This window comes from Geotrypetes seraphini, chromosome 13, assembly GCF_902459505.1.
Source record: "Geotrypetes seraphini chromosome 13, aGeoSer1.1, whole genome shotgun sequence".
NCBI classification, from domain to species: domain Eukaryota; kingdom Metazoa; phylum Chordata; class Amphibia; order Gymnophiona; family Dermophiidae; genus Geotrypetes; species Geotrypetes seraphini.
Window position 1 is genome coordinate 56,900,688 of NC_047096.1, and position 24,864 is coordinate 56,925,551.

Consider the following 24,864-nt stretch of genomic DNA (forward strand, 5'->3'; position numbering starts at 1 on the left):
AAAGAGAAAAGCTGAACCAAGGGGATGAAGGAAAAATAAGTGAAATATTGAACATAGCAGAGGGAGGGAGGGAAGAGAGTGTGTGAGAAACACATTGGTCTTAGGGAGTAAGAGAGAAGAGAAGCTGGACACAGGGAGATATACAAAAAGAGGGAAAATGGGCATGAATGGGAGCATAGGGACAAAAAGGGGAATGCTGCATCTGCATGGGGGTGGTATATGGAAATAGAGGGATAATGCTAGACATGGGAGAATATATGGACAAAGAGAGAAAATGGCTAGACATAGGGGAGAATAAGAATGCAGAAGGAATATGCTGGACAGGTGGGGCATAGGGATATAGAGGAGTGATATTGTACACAGGAGGAGGGTATCATAGAATGGTGAGATGATGAAGGCAGGGAGATGGGTACAGGGGAAATGCTAGAAAGGGAATTATAGGAGACATAGAAGGGGAACATGGGGGGAAAAACATACACAGAGATGAAAGATGAATGGTGAGCATGGAGAAAGAAGACATGTCAAATGGTCAGGAGACCCTGGCAAGTGAGTTAAGAGTAGACAGAAGGAAACAGAAACCAGAGCCTGAGACCAATGTGATGTGAAGAATAAAATGACCAGACAACAAAAGGTAGAAAAAAAAATTATTTTCTATTTTGTGATTACAATATTTCAGATTTGAAATATGTATCCTGCTAGAGCTGGTATTAGTCATATCTGGGGACTATAAAGCCCAGGCTGTGTTGTTTTAGCTTCCAGGTGGCTTTGGGCTCTCTCTGACTGGGGGTAGTTGCCCTAGTTGCACTCTCCTAACACTATTCCTGTCATGTGTGACTGTGGTATTCTGTTAGCATGATTTTTCTGTGTAGCATTCTATAATAATTTGATTTATTCTGTTTACTTGATAGTGGAGGGGATATTTGTGAAGGGGAGGGGAAACAGGGTTTTTGTTGATCCTTGCTCTGTATTATTTGTGTTTATGAAATGACAATTGTACAGAATATTGTTTCTTTTTATACTTTAATAAAATAAGTTCAATATAAAATTATAACTATTTGAGTCTTGTGCAGAAGGGATGACGGTTTGCGGGGACGGGGCAGGAACGGGGACCAAGCTCACGGGGATAGGGATTGAGCTGATGGGGACAAATTTTTTCCCTATGTCATTCTCTAGTCTAGAGTATTAACTTATTAGAGTCGTACGATGGAGATCTTGAGAACATCATTTTGGTCACCTTGGACATAGATGCGTTTTATACTAATATTCTGCAATTGGAATCTCTCAGTATTGAAGAAATGGGATACATATAAAAGAGTCCCTAATCTTTTTATTCTAACACTGGCAACCATTGCATTAACAAACAATTATTTTGGCTTTCAAGGGAAATTTTTTCAGCAGATATGTGACATGGCCATGGGGTCATCCAATGGCACCTAATCTTGCCAACCTTTACATAGCAGAATTCAAAGAGATCCACCTAGAGAACAATCCCTTTGCGGATGAAATAGCAATGTACAGAAGATATATAGATGATATTTTCATCTTATAGAGAGGCAACGAAGAATGATGGAAGATGTTCCATTCATGGTTGAATTTGTGTGATACCAATTTGAGATTTAAAATGCAGTTTGACAATATGGAAATTTCCTATTTGGGTATCAAAATCAAAAAGACGAGATACCGGTTTGAAACCACTATTTGCAAAAAAGAGACTGATAGTGTAGTGTAAATATGTATTCTGTGTCGCCTTCTAGACCAGTACAGTTCTTTACTGATGGGTAATAGCTCATCATGACCAGCAGGTGGAGACTGAGACCAAAACTTTGGTATAGTACATAATAGCTGACCCTCCCTATATACCTCAGTTTTCTCTCAGTCTCCAGCAGGTGTGAGCTGTACCCATCTTCCTTTGGTAGGGCTGTTGGAATTTGTTTAGGGCTCCTAGTCCCTGTTTTGGAGCCGGACTGAGCTTGGGTGTGCCCTGTTTGGGGGTCCATTTGACCTCGGGGGTGTCACACCTAGCGGGTCTCATGCTGGGTCCTTCCCCCCCCCCTTTCCTCCACATCCCCAAATATTTTGTAGAGGTGCCTCAGCAGTAAGCCTTGCCACCAATACAGGCAAGGCATAGAAACATAGAAGATGACGGCAGATAAGGGCCATAGCACATCAGGTCTGCCTACTCTACTGACCCACCCCCAAATCTACTATCCTAGGGATCCCACTCCTGGTGACAGGTTCCCTTGGCTTAACCCTCTAAGGGATCCCACTGGGCATCCCATTTGCTCTTAAATTCTTGCACACTGTTTGCCTCGATCACCTGCACTGGGAGCTCGTTCCAAGGATCAACCACTCTCTTGGTGAAGAAATATTTCCTGGTGTCGCCATGAAATTTCCCGCCCCTGAGTTTGAGCGGATTCCCTTTTGTGGCTGAGGGTCCTTTGAGAAAGAGAATCTCTTCTTCCATCTCGAAACGGCCGGTAATATACTTAACGTCTCGATCATGTCTCCTCTCTCCCTACGTTCCTCGAGTGAGTACAGCCGCAAATTTTTCAGCCTTTCCTCGTACGATAGATCTTTGAGCCCCGTGACCATCCTGGTGGCCATCCGTTGCACCAACTCTACTCTCAGCACATCTTTTCGGTAGTGTGGCCTCCAGAATTGCACACAGTATTCCAAATGAGGCTTCACCATGGTTCTGTATAATGGCATTATGACTTCAGGCTTCCGGCTGACGAAACTCCTGCGGATGCAACCTAACAATTGTCTTGCCTTAGATGAAACCTTCTCCACATGATCAGCAGTTTTCATGTCTGCGCTGATGATCACTCGCAAGTCTCGTTCTGTTGAAGTTCTAGCTAAGGTCTCACCATTCAGGGTGTAAGATCTGTACGGATTTCTGCTGCCGAGATGCATGATCTTGCATTTCTTAGCGTTGAAGCCCAGCTGCCAGGTCGAGGACCAAAGCTCCAACAAATGTAGGTCCTGTGTCATACTATCGGGTAAATTGCCATTTCTCACTATATTGCATAGTTTGGCGTCGTCAGCGAATAACGTTACCTTACCTTGAAGCCCCTGAGTTAAGTCACCTATGAATATGTTGAAAAGGAGCGGGCCCAAGACTGAGCCCTGCGGTACTCCACTGGTCACCTCCGATGTTTTAGAGAGGGTACCGTTAACTACCACCCTCTGAAGTATGCCAGTCATTGACCCATGTAGTTAGTTTTCTCCCAGCCCCATTGATTTCATCTTGCTCAACAGCCTGCGATGCGGGACACTACTGAAAGCTTTGCTGAAGTCTAGGTATACAACGTCCACAGATTCTCCCAAGTCTAACTGTTTTGTTACCCAGTCAAAGAAGCTGATGAGATTGGATTAGCAGGACCTACCCTTGATGAATCCGTGTTGACTGGGATCCCGTAGATTCTCCTCATCCAAGATTGCGTCTAATTTACGTTTGATTAGTGTTTCCATGAGTTTGCATACTATTGATGTGAGACTCACCGGTCTGTAATTTGCAGCCTCTGCCCTGCAACCCTTTTTGTGCAGTGGAACGACGTTAGCTGTTTTCCAGTCTATGGGGACTCTCCCCGAACTTGGAGAGCCAGTGGAGTCTGTTCTGTAAAAAATAAATAAATCCTGAGGCAGTGCTGTATTTTACTGTATTTTTCATCTAACTGGCACTTTCTTTCAGTTAGGTCACGTGTGGAGCAATGAGCACTTTGCAGGAGGAAAAGTGCTCCAGACGCGAGGTACTCGCGGTCGGCCTGTGCAAGCGCAGTGCAGGCTGGAGCAGTGGGGGATCCTTGTCGGCATAGAGTCCTAATCATAAGAAAGAAATTGAGCATCACAGGTCACCTTTTCTGTTTTTCTTGTGTCTACCATGTGAAGGTAGGATCTCTTATTTTGGTATGGTCCTGGTGAGCAGCATTTATCTAACTAGAAGCCACTGACCCGACAATTTATAATGTCATGTGGCGTCCCTCCAGCCAACCAAACTTCAAATCCTTTGCAGATGTTGAGAGAGTGACTTTAAAGCATAGCTAATCCCCTGCATCAGCACAATTTGGCTTGGGCTCCTGAGCCCTGAGCTCTACCGAAGTAGAAACTGTTTGTTTTTCTACTTAAGTTTCAAAAGAGTTTGCAGAAAGGACAGGGAGCTCCAGGGCTGCTGAACTCAGGGGTTTCATTAAGGATTTATGTGTTTCCTTCTCATACATACAGCACAGATAGATGAGCCCCACCAGGGAGGGTTTAACAGGAACCCCACAAGTTACGAAATGCAGCTTGCAGTATGGAAGTAATTACAGTAGTCCAGCTTCTGATGTTATCAGAGGACACATTATAATATGGAAGTTATTATACACAAGCCAAACCAATAATAAAAAAAAAGCTTTGTGGACATTAGACTCCAGGGTCACAAGTCACCGGGGGGAGGGAGGGGTGGCACCTGAAAGCGTCCCAGTTAAAAATGGCACAGTGATGAAGTGTGCATACTGAACCTTTTGTTTTACCAAGAAGAGCAGATCTGGGACAGATCTCCAGATGTTAAGTAAGGTTAGTTTAGTTGGGTGTAGGCCACTCCAGCATGATCGTGGCCCTTTCAGCACAACTTTTTCAATGCTGCTGTTTCAAAGCAGCCTATTTCATTGTGGCTGTTTGATTGTGACCATTTCAGCAGGGGCCCCTTAAGTCTGCTGTTGGTCCATTTACCGGTACCTCTTGTTTAGAGTGCCAGGTGTTGAGAAACGGAGTCTAGTACATCTGATGACTGACTGGGGGACGCTCTGCCCCCACTCAATTCCCCCCATACATCCAGTAACTAGATTGATCAGCTACTCATGACTGGGGTGAGACATATTTTACAGCACCTTTACCTTCCCCACTGAAGCCATCATTAACACATAAAGGAGCGAAATTTGTCAACAGACAGACATAGCAACCAATTTCCTTTTCCTTAGACCATCCCCCCATATCTTTCTCATACATCCATTTACTGGAGTCTAATATATCCGATGACTGGGGGTTTGGGGCTCTGCTCACCTAACTCCTATAAAATCGCTGAGTGGATTGAATGCAATGATGCTGAGGTCTATGTCATCCCAATGAGATCAGGCACTCATGACTGAGGGATGGGGCTTGGCTGAGACACAATTGACATCTTTACCCTCCCCATTGATGCCTTCATTTAACACGAAAGGAGTGAAACAGTCACAGCAACCAACAGGTTGCTTCAGTGAGTTGGAAAGCATTTAATTGCAATAAAAATTCCAGCAAAAATGCTTGCTCTGTCTCTTAAATGCTTGAACAGTCACAGCAACCGACCCAGCGCTGAAACGGTCATGCAGCCGACCCATATCTTGCTTAAATGAAATGGCCGCAATGATGATGATGGGGCTCTGCTGAACTGGCCACACTGAATTGTCCCATTCCAAGTTCAGTTTTCCCTATCCTGAATCGTCTCAGGCAAAGGCTTGCTAATTCTTTTTTTTATCCCTCCCTTCTTTCCTATCGAAGATTGTAGTTCTACTCCTTTCTCCTCCTGGTCATGTCTTGACTATCACACCCTTCTCCTCTCTAGAATTATAAGCTGCTTAGACATATCCCATGAAAGGTGGAATAACAAATCTGAAATAACCTTGGAAACTTAGAACCCTCCTCCTAATTAGGAAATTTTTCCTTGTGTCCACCCTAGAAAAATTTCACCTACTTTTATTCAACTGTACATATAATTTGCCCTCAATCTGTAAGCCTACTTATTTATCACATGTTGCCTTTGTCTTACACATCTTCCCCCCAGATTCTATATTAAAAATTGCACACATAAATTTGAGTGCACGCCCAGTTTGCAGGCAAATTTTAGGCTCCAGTTAGGATTTGCATGCGCATCTTACTAAGCAAGTTCTATGAGGTTGCATGTACAGATCCTTGTGTGCAACTGATAAGGGGGCATGGGCGGGCCAGGGGCATTTACTAAAGATGCATGCAGTATGAAAGAATTCAGGGGATCCACACCTAACATATGTATATGCCAGGATTTACACCAGGTTTCAGTTTATGTAAATCCAATGAGCTATTTAATAAATGGTGCCCAACTCAGAGCTTAGATACTGATCCCACAGAGACTCTTCAAACAGAAATTTCTGACGTGGTCATATTTGCTTTTGCAGCAGGATATTTGACTGATAAAGAGAGAGATTTTCTTATTACGAAGACACCTGTCATTCCCAAAAATTCATAAATCCATGCTTAAGCTATCTGGGAGGCCTATAGTCTCTGGTAACAGTTTGGTGTTGGAACCCCTCTCTATATTTGTGGATTTTTTTTTAAGACCATATATCCCTCAGATGCAGTCTTATGTAAGAGATTCGTCACATTTTATTAATTTGCTAAATGACTATAAAGGTGACCTATCCAACATCCGTCTTGTCACATTAGATATAGTATCATTGTACACTAATATTCCTCAATTAGAAGCTCTCATTGTTATAGAGAACACAATTAGGAATAGAAATACATCCCGTAGGATCACTAACCGTTTGGTGCTCACCATAGCACTATAGCACTCACCAAGAATTATTTTATGTTCCAAGATCAAATATATCAACAGATCAAGGGTACTGCCATGGGTGCCACGATGGCACCCAATATTGCCAATTTGTATGTTGCTAATTTTGAATCTATTTATCTACAAGATCACCCTTTTAAAGAGAATGTCCAATTCTATAGAAGATATATAGATGACATTTTTATGTTGTGGAAGGGTGATATTGATACCTTGGAGGCATTTCTGGTCTGGTTAAACACACGTGATTCTAATCTCAAGTTTCAAATGCAACATGATTCCCTTTCAATTTCCTTTTTAGATTTGATGATTAAGAAAGGAGACCATGGATTCACTATTTCTTTGTAAAGGAAACCAACACAGAAATGCTTTCCTTCATTATGAAAGTTTTCATAATCAATCTTTAAAGAAAAATGTACCCTTTTCTCAGTTTTTAAGGTTGAAGATTTGCTCTGACAATGAAGACTATACACGGCAGTCTATCACTCTCCACGAGAGATTCAAAAATAGGGGTTACCCAGATAAATGTATAAAAGAGGGTTTTAAGAAAGAAAATACATATCATCGGGAAGATTTGCTTACATCACGAGCACCAAAAGCACCACCAGACATTGTTTGTACATTGAAATTTTCGCATTTGGCAAATGACATTCAGAAGATTATTAGACAGTATTGGCATGACATTCAGAAGATTATTAGACAGTATTGGCACATTCTGGAAGGACATACTTGTTTTAGAGATAAGCATACTCCAGACAAAAGAACTTGAAGGAACATCTAGTTCCATCTTTGTTGCCAACTCTAGAAGTTAATACTTTGACCCCCTCGGGGCCATCGCAAATGCGGTAGATGTACTGTCTGCAGACATTGTTTAGAGATCTCAGAATTTGTACATCCTAAAACTAGGAAAGTTTTTATCCTTAGACATAGTTCAGAGATTGCAATACTGCTCAGGTGATCTATCAAGTTTCAAGTTTTATTTTAATTTGATGAGTCACTTAATTTAATTTTTACTAAGCGAGTTACAACTTAGAAAGAAATAACATTTATTTTAACATAATGTTAAAAAAATTTTAAAACTATGTCATTTTATGTCCCTGCAATCTTTTGTATATAGGAAAAACAAAACGGTTAGTCAAGACCCGCCTGATTGTACATCGTAGCTGCATACTAAACTAAACTAAACTAAACCTTAAGTTTAAGTTTTGAATCTCACTTTGGCCGACATCGCTGGACCCAGGAGCAGGCAGGGAGGCTTGCCAGTGTGGGAGCGCACTTCGCCCCTCCTCCCCACCCGACGGGACTACGCTGAACCAATAAAAGATTCAGCGCCTAACAGCACGCTGTCTAAGACGCTCATAGCACCTTTGTGAAGCGACCAAGAAGCGATCCACCCCCACAACACTACCAAACGTAAAACCAACCGAAAAACAGCAGCCAAACCACCAAAGACCCTTCTACCACCTTTCACCAACCACCAACCACCAAACAAACAAACAAACAAAAACCCCAAAATGAAGCTAACCTCACGAGCCCAGCACTTCATACTGTTAATCCTTCTTTTAAACAGCAGGAAGATAGCAGCAAATAACCTCCTCCCTACACCCGCTACAGATATAAATAAATCTCTCTTCCAAAATAGGAGAACATCAAGTGTCAGAAACTCAAACCTACAATCTAACACTCTACACTCCATTACCACAGCATGGGGAAGAAGACCAAATCACACTAAGACTAAACCACACCGGCAAATCACTTATATATCCAAACACAACCCACAACTATCACACAGAGATATCCACACTCAAATGCGCCTACTTAAATATCAGAGCGCTAGGTCCAAAAACAGAGCTTATAAAAACCTGGATAACACAAGAAAACCTGGACTGTCTTTTCCTCACAGAAACCTGGCTAACCTCTGACTCAGACCCCAGAATAACTGAAGTCTGTCCACAAGGATACAAAATTACAGTGGTCTGCAGAGAAAAAAAAAGAGGCGGAGGCCTAGCAATCTTAATCAAACAAGATCTAACCCTTAATATAATTGAGAAAACATCTAACCCATACATGGACCTTTTAGCTTGCCAACTTTCAAGCACCACACTAAAAGACTCACTAAACTGCATGCTCTGCTACGTAGCGCCGGGAAACTGGTCTTTAGCAAGAACCGAAGTGGAAGACTTCATATACCAAAACTCACTAATAGCAACCTACAACCTACTCCTAGGAGACCTAAATCTACACCTAGATGATCAATCATCCAAACAAGTAGACAACTTTCTCTCATTTCTCAAAGCCTTATCCTTCCAAATGCTAAATCCACAAACAACTCATGAAAAAGGCCACCGATTTGATATTGCAGCCTTCATGACCCACCAACCATCCTTAACAGAAATTCATACATCTAATGGAACATGGTCCAGATCCATCTGGTCAGACCACTACATCTACACTTTCAACATCAACTGGACCAAAAACAACAAAAAAACTATAACAAAACTCAATAAAGTAACATACACCTCACGCAAACACATCGAAACCCTCCATATTCTGGTCTAAAATAGATGAAACTATTCTAGAAAACAACCCCGAGGACTTCATCTTACATTGGGAAAGACTTTGCTCCAACACCCTTGATGATTTAGCCCCACTGCAAACCAAATCCAGACCCAGCAGGAGATCAGATAAATGGTTCGACTCCGAACTGCTACAACTCAAAAGACAATGTAGACTAGAGAGAAAATGGAGAAAGTCGAACTCGGATCATACAAAATCCGCCTGGAAAAAAATCAACAAACAATACAAATCACAATTAAAGGACAAGAGAAAAGCACACTACACCAACCTAATAGGCACTGAAACCCAAGACACCAAAAAAACTATTCCAAATTCTAAAAACCCTAACCGACACCAAACCCTACCTGACCACTAACAATACTACCCCACCTCAGCCACTCTATTAGCAGAACACTTCCAAAATAAAATTACCAATGCAAGAGCTACCCTCAATGACACCTCTACCCATCCTAACGAATTCACAATTCTCCCCATAGATAGAGATTCTACTGCAGCAGATAGAATATGGTCTCAATTCCCCAACATACAATGGCCAGATTCAACAAATACTACAAAAAATACAGCCATGCATCCTGTGACCTCAACAACTGTCCACCATATCTCCTAAAAACATCCAGCACAAAATTCCGCACTCTTCTTCTAAACTGGATACAAATCTCGCTAATAAACGGCCACTACCCTACCAACTTCAGTGAAATCATCATCACCCCGATCCTCAAAGACCCCAAAGGACCGATAGACCAAACAGACAACTACAGACCCATTGCCTCTATTCCACTCTACGTCAAGATAATAGAAGGACTAATTGCCAAATTCCTCTCCAATTACCTAGAAAACCATAACATACTCCATTCCACACAATCCGGCTTCAGAAACAACTTCAGCACGGAAACACTACTAGGATCTCTCTTGGACACAGCCAGACAACATCTCAGCACAGGAAAAAAAATGATGCTCATACAACTAGACCTTACCGCTGCATTTGACTTGGTGGACCATAACATTCTACTACAAATCCTGGATACAATAGGTATCACAGATAAAGTATACACATGGTTTGAAGGATTCCTTAAATCAAGAACCTATAGAGTAAAATCAGACAAACAAAAATCTGAACCTTGCTCAAACCCCTGCGGAGTTCCCCAAGGATCCCCTCTATCCCCGACTCTTCAATCTCTATACAGCCTCCCTCAGCTCTCACCTGGACAAACAAGGCATAACCTCCTACAGCTATGCCGATGACATTACCATTCTCATACCCTTCGATCAACCTGAACTCTCCATGACGAACACAATATACCAAACACCAAAATCAATAGCAACCTGGATGAAAGATCACAAACTGAAATTGAACCCAGATAAAACGAAATTCATCCTCCTAGAAAACAACAAAATACCAACCATAACCAACATTGAAATCAACGCAATCAACTACCCCATACAAACCACTCTAAAACTGATAGGAATAACTATCGACAGATGCTGCACCATGCAACCGCAAATCAATAAAACAATACAAAAGTCATTCTTAGTCATGAGAAACTTAAGACAAGTTCGGAAATTCTTCGAGAAAACTCAATTCCAGCTCATAGTTCAGTCCTTAATACTAGGCCTACTTGACTACTGTAATATCCTCTACCTCCCATGTCCTACAACCATAACAAAACAACTACAAACTATCCAAATCACAGCACTAAGACTCATCTACTCATTAAAGAAACATGATCACATTACAGAAGCATATCTTCAATCGTACTGGCTTCTGATCCCAGCAAGAATACAATTTAAATTCTACTGCCTACTATTTAAGACTTTATATGGAGACAGTCCAAACTACCTGAACAACCGCCTCATCCACAACACCGCAACCAGACATAGGAAAACTCACACCCCATTCTCATACCTATCAAGTCCACAGCAATGGAATCTTCTCCCATCAATGGCGTAATTCCTGTGGAGTCCCACAAGGCTCCCCACTCTCCCCCTCCCTCTTTAACATCTACTTGGCACCTCTAGCACGTACACTAGCTGATTTAAACCTTAAATCATTCATCTACGCTGATGACATCACCATCATCATCCCCTTAACTTCACTCACCCTACAGACGGAACAACTCACATCCTCCATCCTCACCAAATTAGAACAATGGACCTCACAATTTAAATTAAAATTGAACACCGAAAAAACCAAAATCTTCCTAGCAAGCCCTTCCCACAAAATAACAAACACCTCCATAAAACTAAACGGCCTAGATTATCCTATCAACCCCTCCATAAAAATACTCGGAGTCATCCTAGATAGATGCTTAACATTAGAAGACCATACCAATGCCCAGGTCAAAAAATGCTTCTGTACCCTCTGGAAACTCCGCACTTTTAAACACCACTTCGACCACCTCTCCTTCCGCTTACTGGTCCAATCATTAATCTTAAGCACATTGGACTACTGTAATATCATATATCTAGGAGCCTACAAAAACGCCATCAAACGCCTAAGAATAGTACAAAATGCCGCCGTCTACCTCATCTTCGGCCTCAAAAAATATGACCACGTCAGCCCCTATTATGCTAAACTCCACTGGCTGCCGGTGGAGGCAAGAATCACCTTTAAATTCGCCTGCCTCTGCTTCAAAACCTTAGCAGGCTCCTCACCAATCTACCTATCCGAACACCTTGAAATTGCACGCCCCTCTCGCACACGAAACACCTACCTGTTCTCCTTCCCCTCCATGAAGGGCTGCCTCTACAAAAAATTCCTCGACTGATCTCTAGCATTCCAAGCGGGCAAATGGAACAAATGCCTCTCTACCCTCATCTCCAATTCCCCCCACTATCAAACATTCCAGAAGTTAACCAAAACCTACCTCTTTGACAAATTCCTCTGATCAACCCTCCCTCCTCCCCCCTCCCCTCCTGACCTCTCCCCCTAAACCCTTACCACCTCATGCAACACTGCAATCTGTAACGCTGCTGTATCTAACTATAGCAATTGTAACCGTTCTGAACATATAACCTAGCTGCTAAAATAACTTCACAAAATAACTTCACAGTATATTTATTGTCAAAAAATGTAAAGGTAACCTGACCAAATTTGTATCGTCCAAAATTGTAAATCTAACCTTAACGAAATTGTAACATCGCTGTAAATGTACAGTCTCTTCTTCTGTTAACCGCATAGAACTTCTATGGTAATGCGGTGTACAAGAATAAAGTTATTATTATTATTATTACCCCCCAATTAAGGAGGTAAAACGGAAAAAACTATATGATGGCCTCCTGGCCACTCAAGCAGCCAAACTAGACAACCAAATCGCCAATCTACTGACAGGATCCCTCAACTACAAGACTTTTATAAAAGAAATAAAGACCATACTCTTCAAGAAAACTCTGAAAAAAGAAATAATACCGCAAGTCTCGAACTCCACCTCTCACTAAAGCCAACTACCCCAAACAAATAACCTTACCCATTTCTTACTCTTTTTGAAAATGACCAATTTTTTTTTTTTGTAAGTTCTTGTTGTAATACATCTTGGATAATTCTTTTCTAATCCACCTTGAACTGCAAGGTAATGGTGGAATAGAAATCCCTAATGTAATGTAATGTAATATATACTGCATCATCTCCACGGATGTGGAGCTCGGCACGGTTTACAAGAACTTAAAATATAGGAAGAGAAGCAAAAAAAAAAAGGTTTACATGAACTTATATATAGAAGAGAAGAGGTAAGGGGGGATAGAATTACATTTTTAGTGAAAAGCATAAATCAAAATATACAGACAGCACCATTAGTGGAACATTGGGTTAAGGAAGGGCACACCATAGAGGACATTAAGTTTTTTGTACTTAAAGTTATTAACAGTAGTAGCAGAGGAGGTGATTTGAATAATATACTTTGCAAGGAGGAACAAAAATGTATTTTTCAATTTGATACAGTAATCCCTCATGGACTTAATTTAGAACTTGATTTTCATCCGTTTCTTTAAGACTTCTCCCCTTTTTTCTTTTCATTTTTTTTCTCTCTAGCTTTTCCTTTTCTTTTGTTTTCACCCCCCTTTTTCCCTTTGTTCATGTGGAGGGGCATAATCGAAAGGGACGTCTAAGTCCGTTTATGTCCATCTTGCAAGTCGTCCAAAGTTAAAAAGAGCTACAAATTCTGAAAGAAAGAGTTAAGGGGAATACATTGGGTATTTTGTATTTTGCATAATACCATTGGCGTAGTCAGTAACGCCAAATTTAATATGTATTGGAGAAGAGAAAAGTTTTCAAATCCAATTTAAACCTATCGACCGAGGTTAGTGATCGAAGAGATATTGATAAAGAATTCCATAACTTTGGGGCACTAACTGAAAAGATAGTTTCTCTAACATGCTGATGGCTGTGGTAGAAAGAAAAGCTGGACTAAAAAATATTGAGAGAGCTGGAAACCCTCATATGGGATCCAGTTCATCCCAAAGAGGCTGATTCATTCCTGTTGATTTTTGGCCTGCATGCTTGAAGATGTAGTTTCGGTTTCCTGAACAAAAGCACAGAACCACAACTCCTGGCATGCAAAGAAGCAAAAGTGGGACTAGCAGAGCTACATGAACTGGTGATGCAGCACAGGGTTATTGCAAAGAGCATTAGGGGGTCCTTAAAAAAAAAAAAAAAAAAGTTCATGCAGTTCCAGGAGATGCTCCGTAAGTCAAGTCAGTCTGTAAAGTGTACAATGTAGCATGCTTGGCAAAAGCTTTTTATTATTGGGAAATTAAAAAAATAAGTCCCTTCGAAAGCCAAGTCAGAGTTTTATTAAGTCAGCAAAATTTGTGCTTGGCCGGCTCTGGTTCCCAGCCCTGTTCTGGAGGCTAAGAAAGGAGAATGAAACAGTTATGTCTCTCAGGGAAGGGATGAGGGCCTAATCCTTTTAACTAATACTGTGTTTGGTCCTACAATATGATGGGAACAAACAGTGGTACTTGCCAGTAGCTGCAGAATTATTTATTTATTCAATTTTCTATACCGTTCTCTCAGGGAAGCTCAGAACCGTTTACATGAATTTATTGAGGTATTCAATCATTCTTCCCTGTCCCGTGAGCTCACAATCTAATGTACCTGAGGGAATGGGGGGATTAAGTGACTTGCTCAGGGTCCCAAGGAGCAGTGTGGGTTTGAACCCACAACCTCAGGGTGCTGAGGCTGTAGCTTTAACCACTGCACCTCTCTAGAAATCAAAATGTAGTAGAAGTGAGCCAAGTATAGGACAATCAAGCTATTGTGACATCACTGATGAGGTTGCCTCTTAGGCATTGGTGGAATGAGGCATTATGGCATCATAATACCAGCTCTGGCTATTAGAGGCTGAAACTTTTCACACTATTTATTCAGTTTTCTATACCTTTCTCCCAGGGGAGCTCAAAACTGTTTATATGAATTTATTCAGGTACTTCAAGCATTTTTCTCTTTCTTTCCTAGTGGACTCATAATCTATGTAAAGTATATGGGGCAAAGGGGGGAAATATTTTTTCACTCAGAATAGTTAAGCTCTGGAACATGTTGCCATAGGATGTGGTAAGAGCAGATAGCGTAGCTGGTTTGAAGAAAGATTTGAAGAAACTACTAAGACATGGAATAGGAGGGGAAGTGCACAGATGGATCGGTAAATGGCTGGAGAACAGAATGCAGAGGACTGGGTGAAAGTGACTAGCGGCGTGCCCCAGGGCTCGGTTCTTGGGCCTATCTTGTTCAATATTTTTATAAACGACCTGGAAGAGGAAATAACATGCAATATAATAAAGTTCGCCGATGATACAAAACTATGTCGGGCGGTTGGCTCTCAAAGGGACTGCGAGGATCTCCAGAAGGATCTGAGACAGCTGGAGGCGTGGGCGACTAAGTGGCAGATGAATTTTAACATAAATAAATGCAAAGTGATGCATCTGGGAAAGAAGAACAAAGAACACGAGTATAGAATGTTGGGGGTGACATTGGCAAAATGCGATCAGGAAAGGGATTTGGGGGTTCTGATTGATAGAACCCTAAAGCCATCGGTGAAATGTGCGGCGGCGGCGACGAAGAAAGCAAACAGGATGTTGGGCATGATTAAGAAGGGGATCACGAGTAGATCGGAAGATGTCATAATGCCGCTTTATAGAGCAATGGTTAGACCGCATTTGGAATACTGTGTCCAACACTGGTCTCCTTACCTCAAGAAGGACATAACTCTGATGGAGAGGGTGCAGAGGCGAGCCACGAAACTTGTCAAAGGAATGGAAACTTTGAGCTACAAAGAACGCCTCAGGAAACTGGGACTGTTTACACTCAAGAAGAGAAGATTGAGAGGGGATTTGATAGAGACTTTTAAAATATTAAAAGGATTTGATAAAATAGACCAAGAAGCAGCATTACTAACATTTTCAGATGTGACAAGGACAAGAGGTCACAGCCTGAAACTGAGTGGCAGCAGGTTCAGGATAAATGTCAGAAAGTTTTATTTCACACAGCGAGTTGTGGGCGCTTGGAATTCTCTGCCGGTGGATGTTGTGGCGGAGACTACTGTTCTGGGTTTCAAGCGCAAGTTGGATGCACACCTTCTTGCAAATCATATTGAGGGATACGGCAATTTCAGGTCTCCATAAAGGAGTACCTAAATGGGCCGCCGCTTGTGCGGATCGCCGGACTAGATGGACCTTGGTCTGATCCAGTGAAGGCATTTCTTATGTTCTTAAGTTCCTGGAGGAAAAGTCCATAGTCTGTTATTGAGAAAGACGTGGAGGAAGCCACTGCTTGCCCTGTATCGGTAGCATGGAATATTGCTACACCTTGAGTTTAGGCCAGGTACTAGTGACCTGGATTGGCCACCTTGAGAACGGGCTACTGGGCTTGATGGACCATTGGTCTGACCCAGTAAGGCTATTCTTACGTTCTTAAGTGACTTACCTAGGATCACAAGGAGCAGCGTGGCTTTGAACCCACAACTCAGGGTGCTGCTGAGGCTGTAGCTTTAACCACCGTCCCACACAGTCCCCAGATTAAACTGTTCCAGCAGGTCAATGTTGCCTCTTCCTCTCATTCAGTAAGACCAGGCCTCCCTGAGCCTGTCCTGGGGACCATTTAGGACGTCCTGATAGAGACCATGCCACATTCTGTTACGGCAGAGCTACCAAGTTACCAAGACTGAAATAGAAATCCAAGAGCAACCCAAATCTTTAATTCCTACCCTTTTCAAATACTGTAGAAGGGCAGAAGTTCTCAACCCGGTCCTTAGAAATCCACAGTGAACATGCATGAGACAGATTTGTATACAACAGAGGCAGCGCATTCATGTTTATTTCATGCATATTCATTGTGGATATTCTGAAAATATGATTTGCTAGGCGTGTCTTGAAGACTGGGTTGAGAACCCTTGCCCTGGCCTAGTCAGGTTTTCAAGTCCCCCCTCCTCCCCTTCCCTCTCAGCACTGACCAGGACTGTGCCTTATCGCTGCAGCTGAAGGTCCTTGAGCAGAAGGGAGGTGGTGCCTGCGAAGAAGAATGGTTCTTCAGGCAGCCTGTTCTGTCCTCCCTCATAGGCACCACCTGAGGCAGATCATATCTCCCTTCTGCCCAAGGATCCTGGCTGCAAAGAGCCATCGCAGTCCTGCTCCTGATGAATACCAGAGGTTGGTGCTGGTGCTGGGGCTGAGGGTGGGGGGGGGGGAACTGGGAGGAAGGAGAAGTAGAGAACCTTTGCCTGCGCTGTATCCAGATTTCTAGCCACCCAAAATTATTGCGGCCTTAAGTTCTGCGCCATTTTGGAAGTGCTGAAATGGCACCGCCAAAATGGCAACACTGAAAAGCCCTGATTTGAAAATGCAAGGGAAGATCATGCCTAACGAACTTATTGCACTTCTTCAAAGGAATAAACAAACGGATGGACAAAGGATACTCCATAGACATCATGTACTTAGATTTCCAAAAAACCTTTGACAAGGTACCCCATGAACGCCTACTACGGAAACTGAAGAACCATGGGGTGGAAGGAGACGTACATAGATGGATCAAAAATTGGTTGGCGGGCAGAAAGCAAAGGGTAGGAGTGAAGGGCCACTACTCTGACTGGAGGAGGGTCACGAGTGGTATTCTGCAGGGGTCGGTACTCATACTGTTGCTGTTCAATGTATTTATAAACAATCTAGAAACAGGGACGAAGTGCGAAGTAATAAAATTTGCCGACAACACCTAACTATTTAATGGAGTTCGGACAAAAGAGGACTGTGAAGACTTACAAAGGGACCTGAACAAACTAGGAGAGTGGGTGAAAAGATGGCAGATGAAGTTTAATGTAGAGAAATGTAAAGTCCCTCATGTAGGAAACAGAAAACCGAGGTACAGCTATACGATGGGAGGGCTGGTAATGGGTGAAAGTACCCAAGAAAAGGACTTGGGGGTAATAGTGGACAAGACAATGAAGCTGTCGGCACAGTGCACAGTGGCCTCTAAGAAGGCGAATAGAATGCTAGGTACTATCAAGAAAGGTATTACAACCAGAATGAAAGAAGTTGTCCTGCCGTTGTATCGGGTGATGGTGCGCCCGCATCTGGAGTACTGCGCCCAATATTGGTCGCCGTACCTTAAGAAGGATATGACGATACTCGAGAGGGTTTAGAAAAGAGCAACACGATTGATAAAAGGTATGGAAAACCTTTCATATCCTGAAAGATTAGAGAAACTGGGGCTCTTTTCCCTGGAAAATCAGAGACTTAGAGGGGACATGATAGAGACTTACAAGATCATGAAGGGCGTAGAGAAAGTGGAGGGAGACAGATTCTTCAAACTTTCGAAAACTGCAAGAACGAGAGGGCATTCAGAAAAGTTAAGAGGGGACAGATTCAGAACCAATGCTAGGAAGTTCTTCTTTACCCAAAAGGTGGTGGATACCTGGAATGCACTTCCAGAGGGTGTGATAGGACAAAGTACGGTATTGGGGTTCATGAAGGGATTAGACAATTTCCTGAAGGAAAAGGGGATAGAAGGGTATAGATAGAGGAGTATTATACAGGTCCTGGACCTGATGGGCTGCCGCATGAGCGGACTGCTGGGCATGATGGAACTCTGGTCTGACCCAGCAGAGGCACTGCTTATATTATGTTCTTTTGCTAATTCAACTCCTTTTTGTGTCTGTTAATGTATCCAGTGGGCATCTTCATAAAGCTTTTCTGTGTGTATGCCATATAAAAAAGTGACCCAGCTTTTACGAGCAATCCAAAAGGAGTATAGTTATGGAAGGAGTATGGGTGGATCGGTGTGTGTGTGTGGGGGGGGGGGGGGGGGAGTGCTCCCAGAAGTTAAGTGCAATGCTATAAAATAATGTCATATCTGCATTGATAAGTTGGGTGCTGGTTTACACTGGGTTGCAGTAAGTGTAAATCCAGCACTATTTAGTCATGAGCTCCATGCTAAGCTAATATTCTGCAAAGGGTGAGTGCCATGTGTTAAATACTAGTTTAGTGTGGGACTTTTGGGGCATCTAACTTTGGGTGCCATTTTCTGAATCTGACCCAGAATATCTAGGGTCCACAAAAAAAAAAAAATATTTTTTTTTAAGTCAGAAAGAATAAAAATGAAGTAAAAGTTATTTATTTTCATGTCTGGCCTTTCAGCCTTGAAAATATACACACTAAATAGAACAAATACATAAAAAGAAATAAAGGTAGGGTTACCAGATGTCCAGATTTCCTTTTGAGGACATGTCCGGGGGTCCAGATGGCTTTTCAAAACCTATCACTTTGGGTTTTGAAAAGCTTCCCAACATAATCACATTGGGAAGAGGCATCAGTGCAAATGCAATGCAGTGACGACATGCCCGTGCATGTGCGGATGCCGTCTGGGGCGGGGCTGGAGGCAGAACTGGGTGGTCCTGGGGGTGTGGCCATGGGTCCGGATTTTCCCAAAGGAAAATCTAGTAACCCTAAATAAAGGCCTGGATTATCTAAATGGTGCTGTTGTCAGTGGCTGCCTTAAAAGAATTGTACTGTGGTGCTGTTTAGAGAATTATACCTCCTGGAAAGGTAGGCGCCAGAAATGTAGGCCAGGGTTTTCAAGGCCTACTTTTCCAGGGTCTATTTTTGACATGAATTTTCCACACCTAAGTAGCGTTAGATGCCAGTAGGTGCCTCCGGAGGTGCAATTCTGGTGCTGTTTGTTTAGGCACCTTGAAATTTTATTGAAGTAGCATTTCAAATGGTGTTTCCCCCTTTAGGTGCTGGTAGGGCACCTACTGGTGTCTGAGTTATAGAATTTCAAATTAAACGCAACTGAGGGAGACCCATGAAGGCAAAAGTGCCTTTGCCTCCCCCCCCCAATCACTTTGTCAGGAGATCTGTAATAATTTACATATAGTGGGTCTGTAATACAAGAAGTCACTTCTCACGTGTATCCTGAAAACCCAACTGGCTGCGAGGTCCCTAGGACAGGATTAGGAATTCCCAGAGTTTCAGAATTTGTGGGGAGTTAGTATAACTCTGGTGCAGAAGAGAGCAGCATTGCATCTCTCCCCTCTTTTCCTCCACTCTGTTGAGCTCACCTGCCACTGCTCCTACCTGCACCCTACCTCTTCTCAACCCAAAGCTGCAAGGGCACTGAATGCTGCTGCATCCTACCCATCTCTGACTCAGATTTTCTTTTGGGAGGGGGGGGAGGAAGCAGCAGCGTTTGCTGAAAAGCCCCAAGCAGTGCTCAATTCCCTTCTAGCTTTGGGTGCAGGATGAGGCAGAGCCACAGTGGCAGCAGCAGAGGGACCTGCTGTGAAGAAGGGGAAATACTGGATGCAAGACAGGGTTAAGGAAGGGGAGATGCTGGCCTTGTCCTCTTTCTCTGCCTACTCCTGGACACTTTGGGGGAGGGAAAGGTAGGGGAAATACTGAATAACAGGGAAGAGAAGGATAGCCTTGAGGGGTGGATGTGGCTGAAGGCTTGTCTGGTTCTGGAAACTCTTGTTCCAGCAGTCTCATTCACTGTATGGAAGAATGAAGGTTTTGTCTGCACCCCCAAAACTATATTTCTATAGGAGTGAAATGTTTTATTACATAATACGACGAGTCTAGGACAGGGAGGGTGGAAGGTTCTATCTCCTTATAATTGAGAGAGATGTATGATGGGGCATAACTTGCCAATCTCCTCTCCCCAAAATAAGTGCAAAAAGCCTGTAAGGTCTGAGGTCATCTGTTTAAACATTATTTTATATTGGACTCAACTGATGTGACTTAAGTCCTTGATTTGAGGTAGTTTTATTTGTTCTCTCTGTGCAGCGGTTCTTAAGAAGGATTCGTATTTTGTGACAGCTGAGCTGATAAATCCAGTTAATGACTCTGGAGAGAAAGGACAGCCTTATGTTTCTGCATACCAGGCCACCTCTCTACTCAACCGTACTAAAGAGGACATAGGTAAGTGGGCATAATGAAGAACTAGATGCTGTGCAACAACTCACATGAGATCTTGTTATGTTAGTCTGCATCCCTTCTGTTATCTCCTGCTTCCTTGCGATGCCAGCTCAGTTGGAACTAGGTGCTAAGGCCTGGAGTTAGGAGTCTTCATTTGCAATGATGATTTCCCTTAGGTTCTATCCCGCTCCCAACCCACTAGACTTAGTTCTTGTTGTGACAGTCTTTGGCTATGAGCCATGTACCAATAATCCTGCAATTGTGGGCCCTAGGTGTCACCAGTGTATGAGGATGGAGGCTTTCTCCTGTCCAGGGCATGGCATGACCTGCCTGGGATGAGAAGTCAAAGCCAGGCCTTCGGCATAACAGTCCTTGCCTTTGGGCTATGCACCAGGGTTTCCTTCCAGAACCCTGCAATTGTAGGCTGTAAGCCGGCCACTAAGTGTCACCAGTTCATAAGGACTGAAGCTACCTTCTCTCCAGGGCCTGGAATGTTACGTATATTCTGTTATGTTAGACATTTATAACCCACTTTATCCCTGTAAACAGATTGAGAGTGGGATAACACTGATAAAAATTACAAAAGTAAAATATAAATTACAGTTCATTTTACGAAAAGTTTCCTAAACAAATGATCTGTCTGGACTGGGAAGTCAAAGCCAGTCATCACCAGGGTGATGCTCTCCTTTAAGAAGACCTCCAAGGTGGCATTGGCTGCCAGACTGAAGGTGGGACTTCTCTACAACTTCTTTGTAGATCTTCTCTATGTACTTCTCTGTCTCCCTCAGCTGTTCCAAGTCTGCTACTCTAGCCTCATGAGATCCGATCTGTTCCCTGAGTGCTAGAAGCTCTTTGCACCAAGTACACACATATGACCTCTCACCAACTGGAAGATAATCAAACATGTGACACTCAGTGTAAAAGACTGGATAGCCCCCATCTTGCTGCTAGACTGCTGCCTGCATCTTAATATTGGTGATTGCTTTGTTAAGTTGCTACAGGAGTTGGAAAATGTACACTAAGGTCCCCTAAGATTGCTAGTTACATGTTAGGCTATGGTAATATTTAGTTTATACTATTATTTTGTATTGTTATTGGTAGATTCCCCTCTAAAGATCTTGTAGACTATATTTTTAAGAGCTAATTACTTGCTAATAGAGATGCTAATTACCTTTATAACTTTCTGATTGGTTCCATTTAAATCTAGCATCTACATTCTATAGTTGTTTCTGCAAAGAGGGCATTAACATGAGAGTGGCATGGGCAGGTCAGGCACTTATGCATTACGTTTATAGAATACTGTAAGTAACACATGGAACTGAATGTACTTGTGTACGAGTATTTACATCAGCATTTGACATGCCATAAATGCTCATGCCTAATGTTATGCGCTCAAATACCCACTTGCACTAGTATTCCATGATGGCTTCAGTACCCAAATTTGCTGTTATAGAATACTTGTTTAGCGCACCTAACCTTTGGCATCCATTCTTGAATCTATCCTGGATGTATAGTAGCACTTCAGTACTAAAGGATTCTGGGGCAGCGTTGAATTTGTTCCAAGGCTCTCGGAGCAAACCTGATCTCAACTCTTTGGGTATTATGGACTAGTTTTGTGTGTTTGAACCCCACACCTCATTTTGAGCATTCCATGCCAAACCTTTGAGTAACATTTTGGAAGGCTGCTAAATAGTTTCTTAAGCCTAAAAATATCACCGATGTCTTAAAAACAAATTTGAGCAGGATTTGCCTGCCCCAAGTATGGCCCATTCTGGTGCAACGTTGGGGCATATGTTCTGGGCTTGCCCTCAGGTGCAATTTTTCTGGACTCAGGTGTGGACTTATCTAGGTGTGGACTTATCTTGTGTCTTCCTTACCTGTCTGTTCCCTGCAGCTAGCTCTTTTTTATGTTGCCAGTACTTTGGGGGGGGGGGTCTGTCTGTGGGGCATTGTCTTTTTGTGTTTAAGGCTTTATTGTTTGCTAAACGGGCAATTTTGGTGTACTGGTGGGTGGCTGCTACTCCATTGGTGGGTCAATGGAAACAGTTTATTTTTGAACTGGCTCTGCTAGAACTTAGAGCGGTTTCGGGTAGGGTGCCTCGAGGCTGGGATCGGTTTCAGGATATTTGGGAAGTGTACTGGGCCGCCTTGCCTCATAGGATGAGAAGTCTGCTGCTTAACTCCTAGTAGGGGCCGGGGTACATTTACTTTTTGGGGGGCTCCTCTTCCTTTTTCATTCTCTTTTTCTTCTCCTTTTCGCTCTTTTTTAATTTTTCTTATTATTATTCCTTTTTCTTTCTTTGTTTCTTTGCATATCTTGTCTTTTGTTTTTGATACAAGTGTAGCTCACACACTCACCATTCCTGTGCACTTTTCTGTGCATGTATGTGCATCTTTTTCTTGGTGTTATCTGCTCGAGGGAAGGGGGATTGGTTTTGGGTTGGGTTGGGTTGGGGATGGTGGGGGGAAAACATTGAAAAATTTGTTACTGGGCATTTGGTATATTGTTATATGTTTCTGTTTTGCACTCAATCCTGTTTGCCTTGTTTGTATGCAGGTTTGCTGTTTGCGTATTTGTATATTGCTGCTGAGTGCTCTTTTGTATGATGTTCGCCTTCTGCTCAATAAAGAGATTTAAAAAAAACCCAACAAATTTGACAGATGAAGATGAATACTACTAGTATTAAGTTTAACCTTTCTCTCTCCCATTTATCTCTCCTCAGAAAACTGGTACAGCTCGCAAGTAGTGAACTGTTGGAATGGTTTCAGCCAGCTAATGAACCATATAGCAAGTAGAGACTTGTGTAACTGGGAAATGATAAGCAGGTAGGACTGGTGTGATGGTATTAAGGTGATTAAACTTCTCTGTTTAGGCACCGACTGTATAGTTTGTCAATTGCTTTCTCCACAAAGACCAAAGTTTCACTTTGACAAGTAGGTTAGGCCATAGATCCAACTTGCTCACAGTCTTGCCTCTCTCAGCGGCACACAGCGAGGGCTTAGAGAAACTGCCGATAGAGACGGGCATCTGCTGTTACAAGGATGCCTTCAACCTGGGGTGTAGTCACTTATTTAGTCTGTAATGCACTATGACCTCTTGAGATCTGTGAGGTAAGAAGGCGAGCTAAGTCAAGTTTGTGAGACTCCACATCCTTTCAAAGGAAAATCCATACCCTGATAATTTGGCACCCATAGCGGAGACAAAATTAGTCTCTTAACTCCTAAAGCAGGGTCCTGCAAACTTTCTGAAGCCACGGCACAGTAAACTCAGTGCCGTGGCTGGAGGGCATTTGGAAATGTTTGGATGTCAACATGACGATGTCACAAGCATGTGTGATGTCATCACGTCAACATCTGCGCATGCGCAGAGCCTGCTATTAGTATGCAGGTGGGAGGGGGTGCTGGAGGATAGAAGTGTGGCGAGGAGGAGAGGCGCTGGCTGATTGCTTACAGGACGTGCCTCTCGCTGCGAGAGGCACATCCCGTAAGCCAGTATCTCTCAAACTTTCTCGAGCCGGGGTACACTAAAGGTAGTGGCCACGGCTCAAGGCACCCAGAAGTGTGCGGACGTCACCGTGATGACATCATGTTGACATCCACGCATGCACAGAGGCCCTGCAGACAGGCCTTGAAATGCCAGTAGGGCGTGCCAGCAGGGAAGTCTAACAAATATCAACTGAGTACAAGTTCCACCCTGGACCCACCCAAGCTCTTATTTTTTTTTTCTCAAATTATATTTATTAGCATTGGCAACACAGACTGTACAATCAACCATTAATACAGTTATAAATTCCACTGTACATAAAGGGACCGGCTTAAAGCAAGAATCGCCTAATACAAACAAAATCTAATTATAGTCAACCACAGTCCTGTCACCATCGTCAATTTTTGTAATAGACCCCACACCTCCTCCTGCCAACAACACAATCTACATACATACCATCCAAGTCACATCATCCACCACCCATTCATACTACCCTAAGCTCACACTCACCCATCTATCCACTGCAAGAAGGCCCCCCCCCCCAGGCCCGCGAAAGAGATCAGAAAGGGCTAAGTTTGCTGATGCTGGTCACTAGGGCAGAGTGCCAGGAAGTTCTTCCAAAGAGCCACATAGCATTTATTTTCGATCCTCCCCTCCTTGGGTGTCCTCTGAATCTCAAACCGTGCCACTTCAGCAATTCAGTTAACTCAGTGAAAAAAAGAGGAAACCCGATTCGATACCCAATATTGCAGTACAGTAAATAGCTTTTTGACTACCAAGACAGCCATGCAGATCACCTTCCGTTTCAGGAGGGAGAACCCCGCCTTCATCAAGGCCCGCTGGTCTC

The 24,864-nt window shown here is 42.9% G+C and overlaps 1 protein-coding gene across 4 annotated transcripts in view; it reads left to right on the forward strand.

Annotated features, from left to right (window-relative positions):
• The window catches only part of RAMP2 (receptor activity modifying protein 2), an 88,025-nt gene that overhangs the window by 50,473 nt on the left and 12,688 nt on the right, over positions 1–24,864 (forward strand). For all 4 annotated transcript variants that reach the window (XM_033917503.1, XM_033917505.1, XM_033917504.1 and 1 more), the window contains exons 2-3: positions 20,402–20,536; positions 23,257–23,359. In XM_033917503.1, the coding sequence (XP_033773394.1) occupies positions 20,402–20,536; positions 23,257–23,359 (238 nt within the window). The remainder of the gene's footprint in view (positions 1–20,401; positions 20,537–23,256; positions 23,360–24,864) is intronic.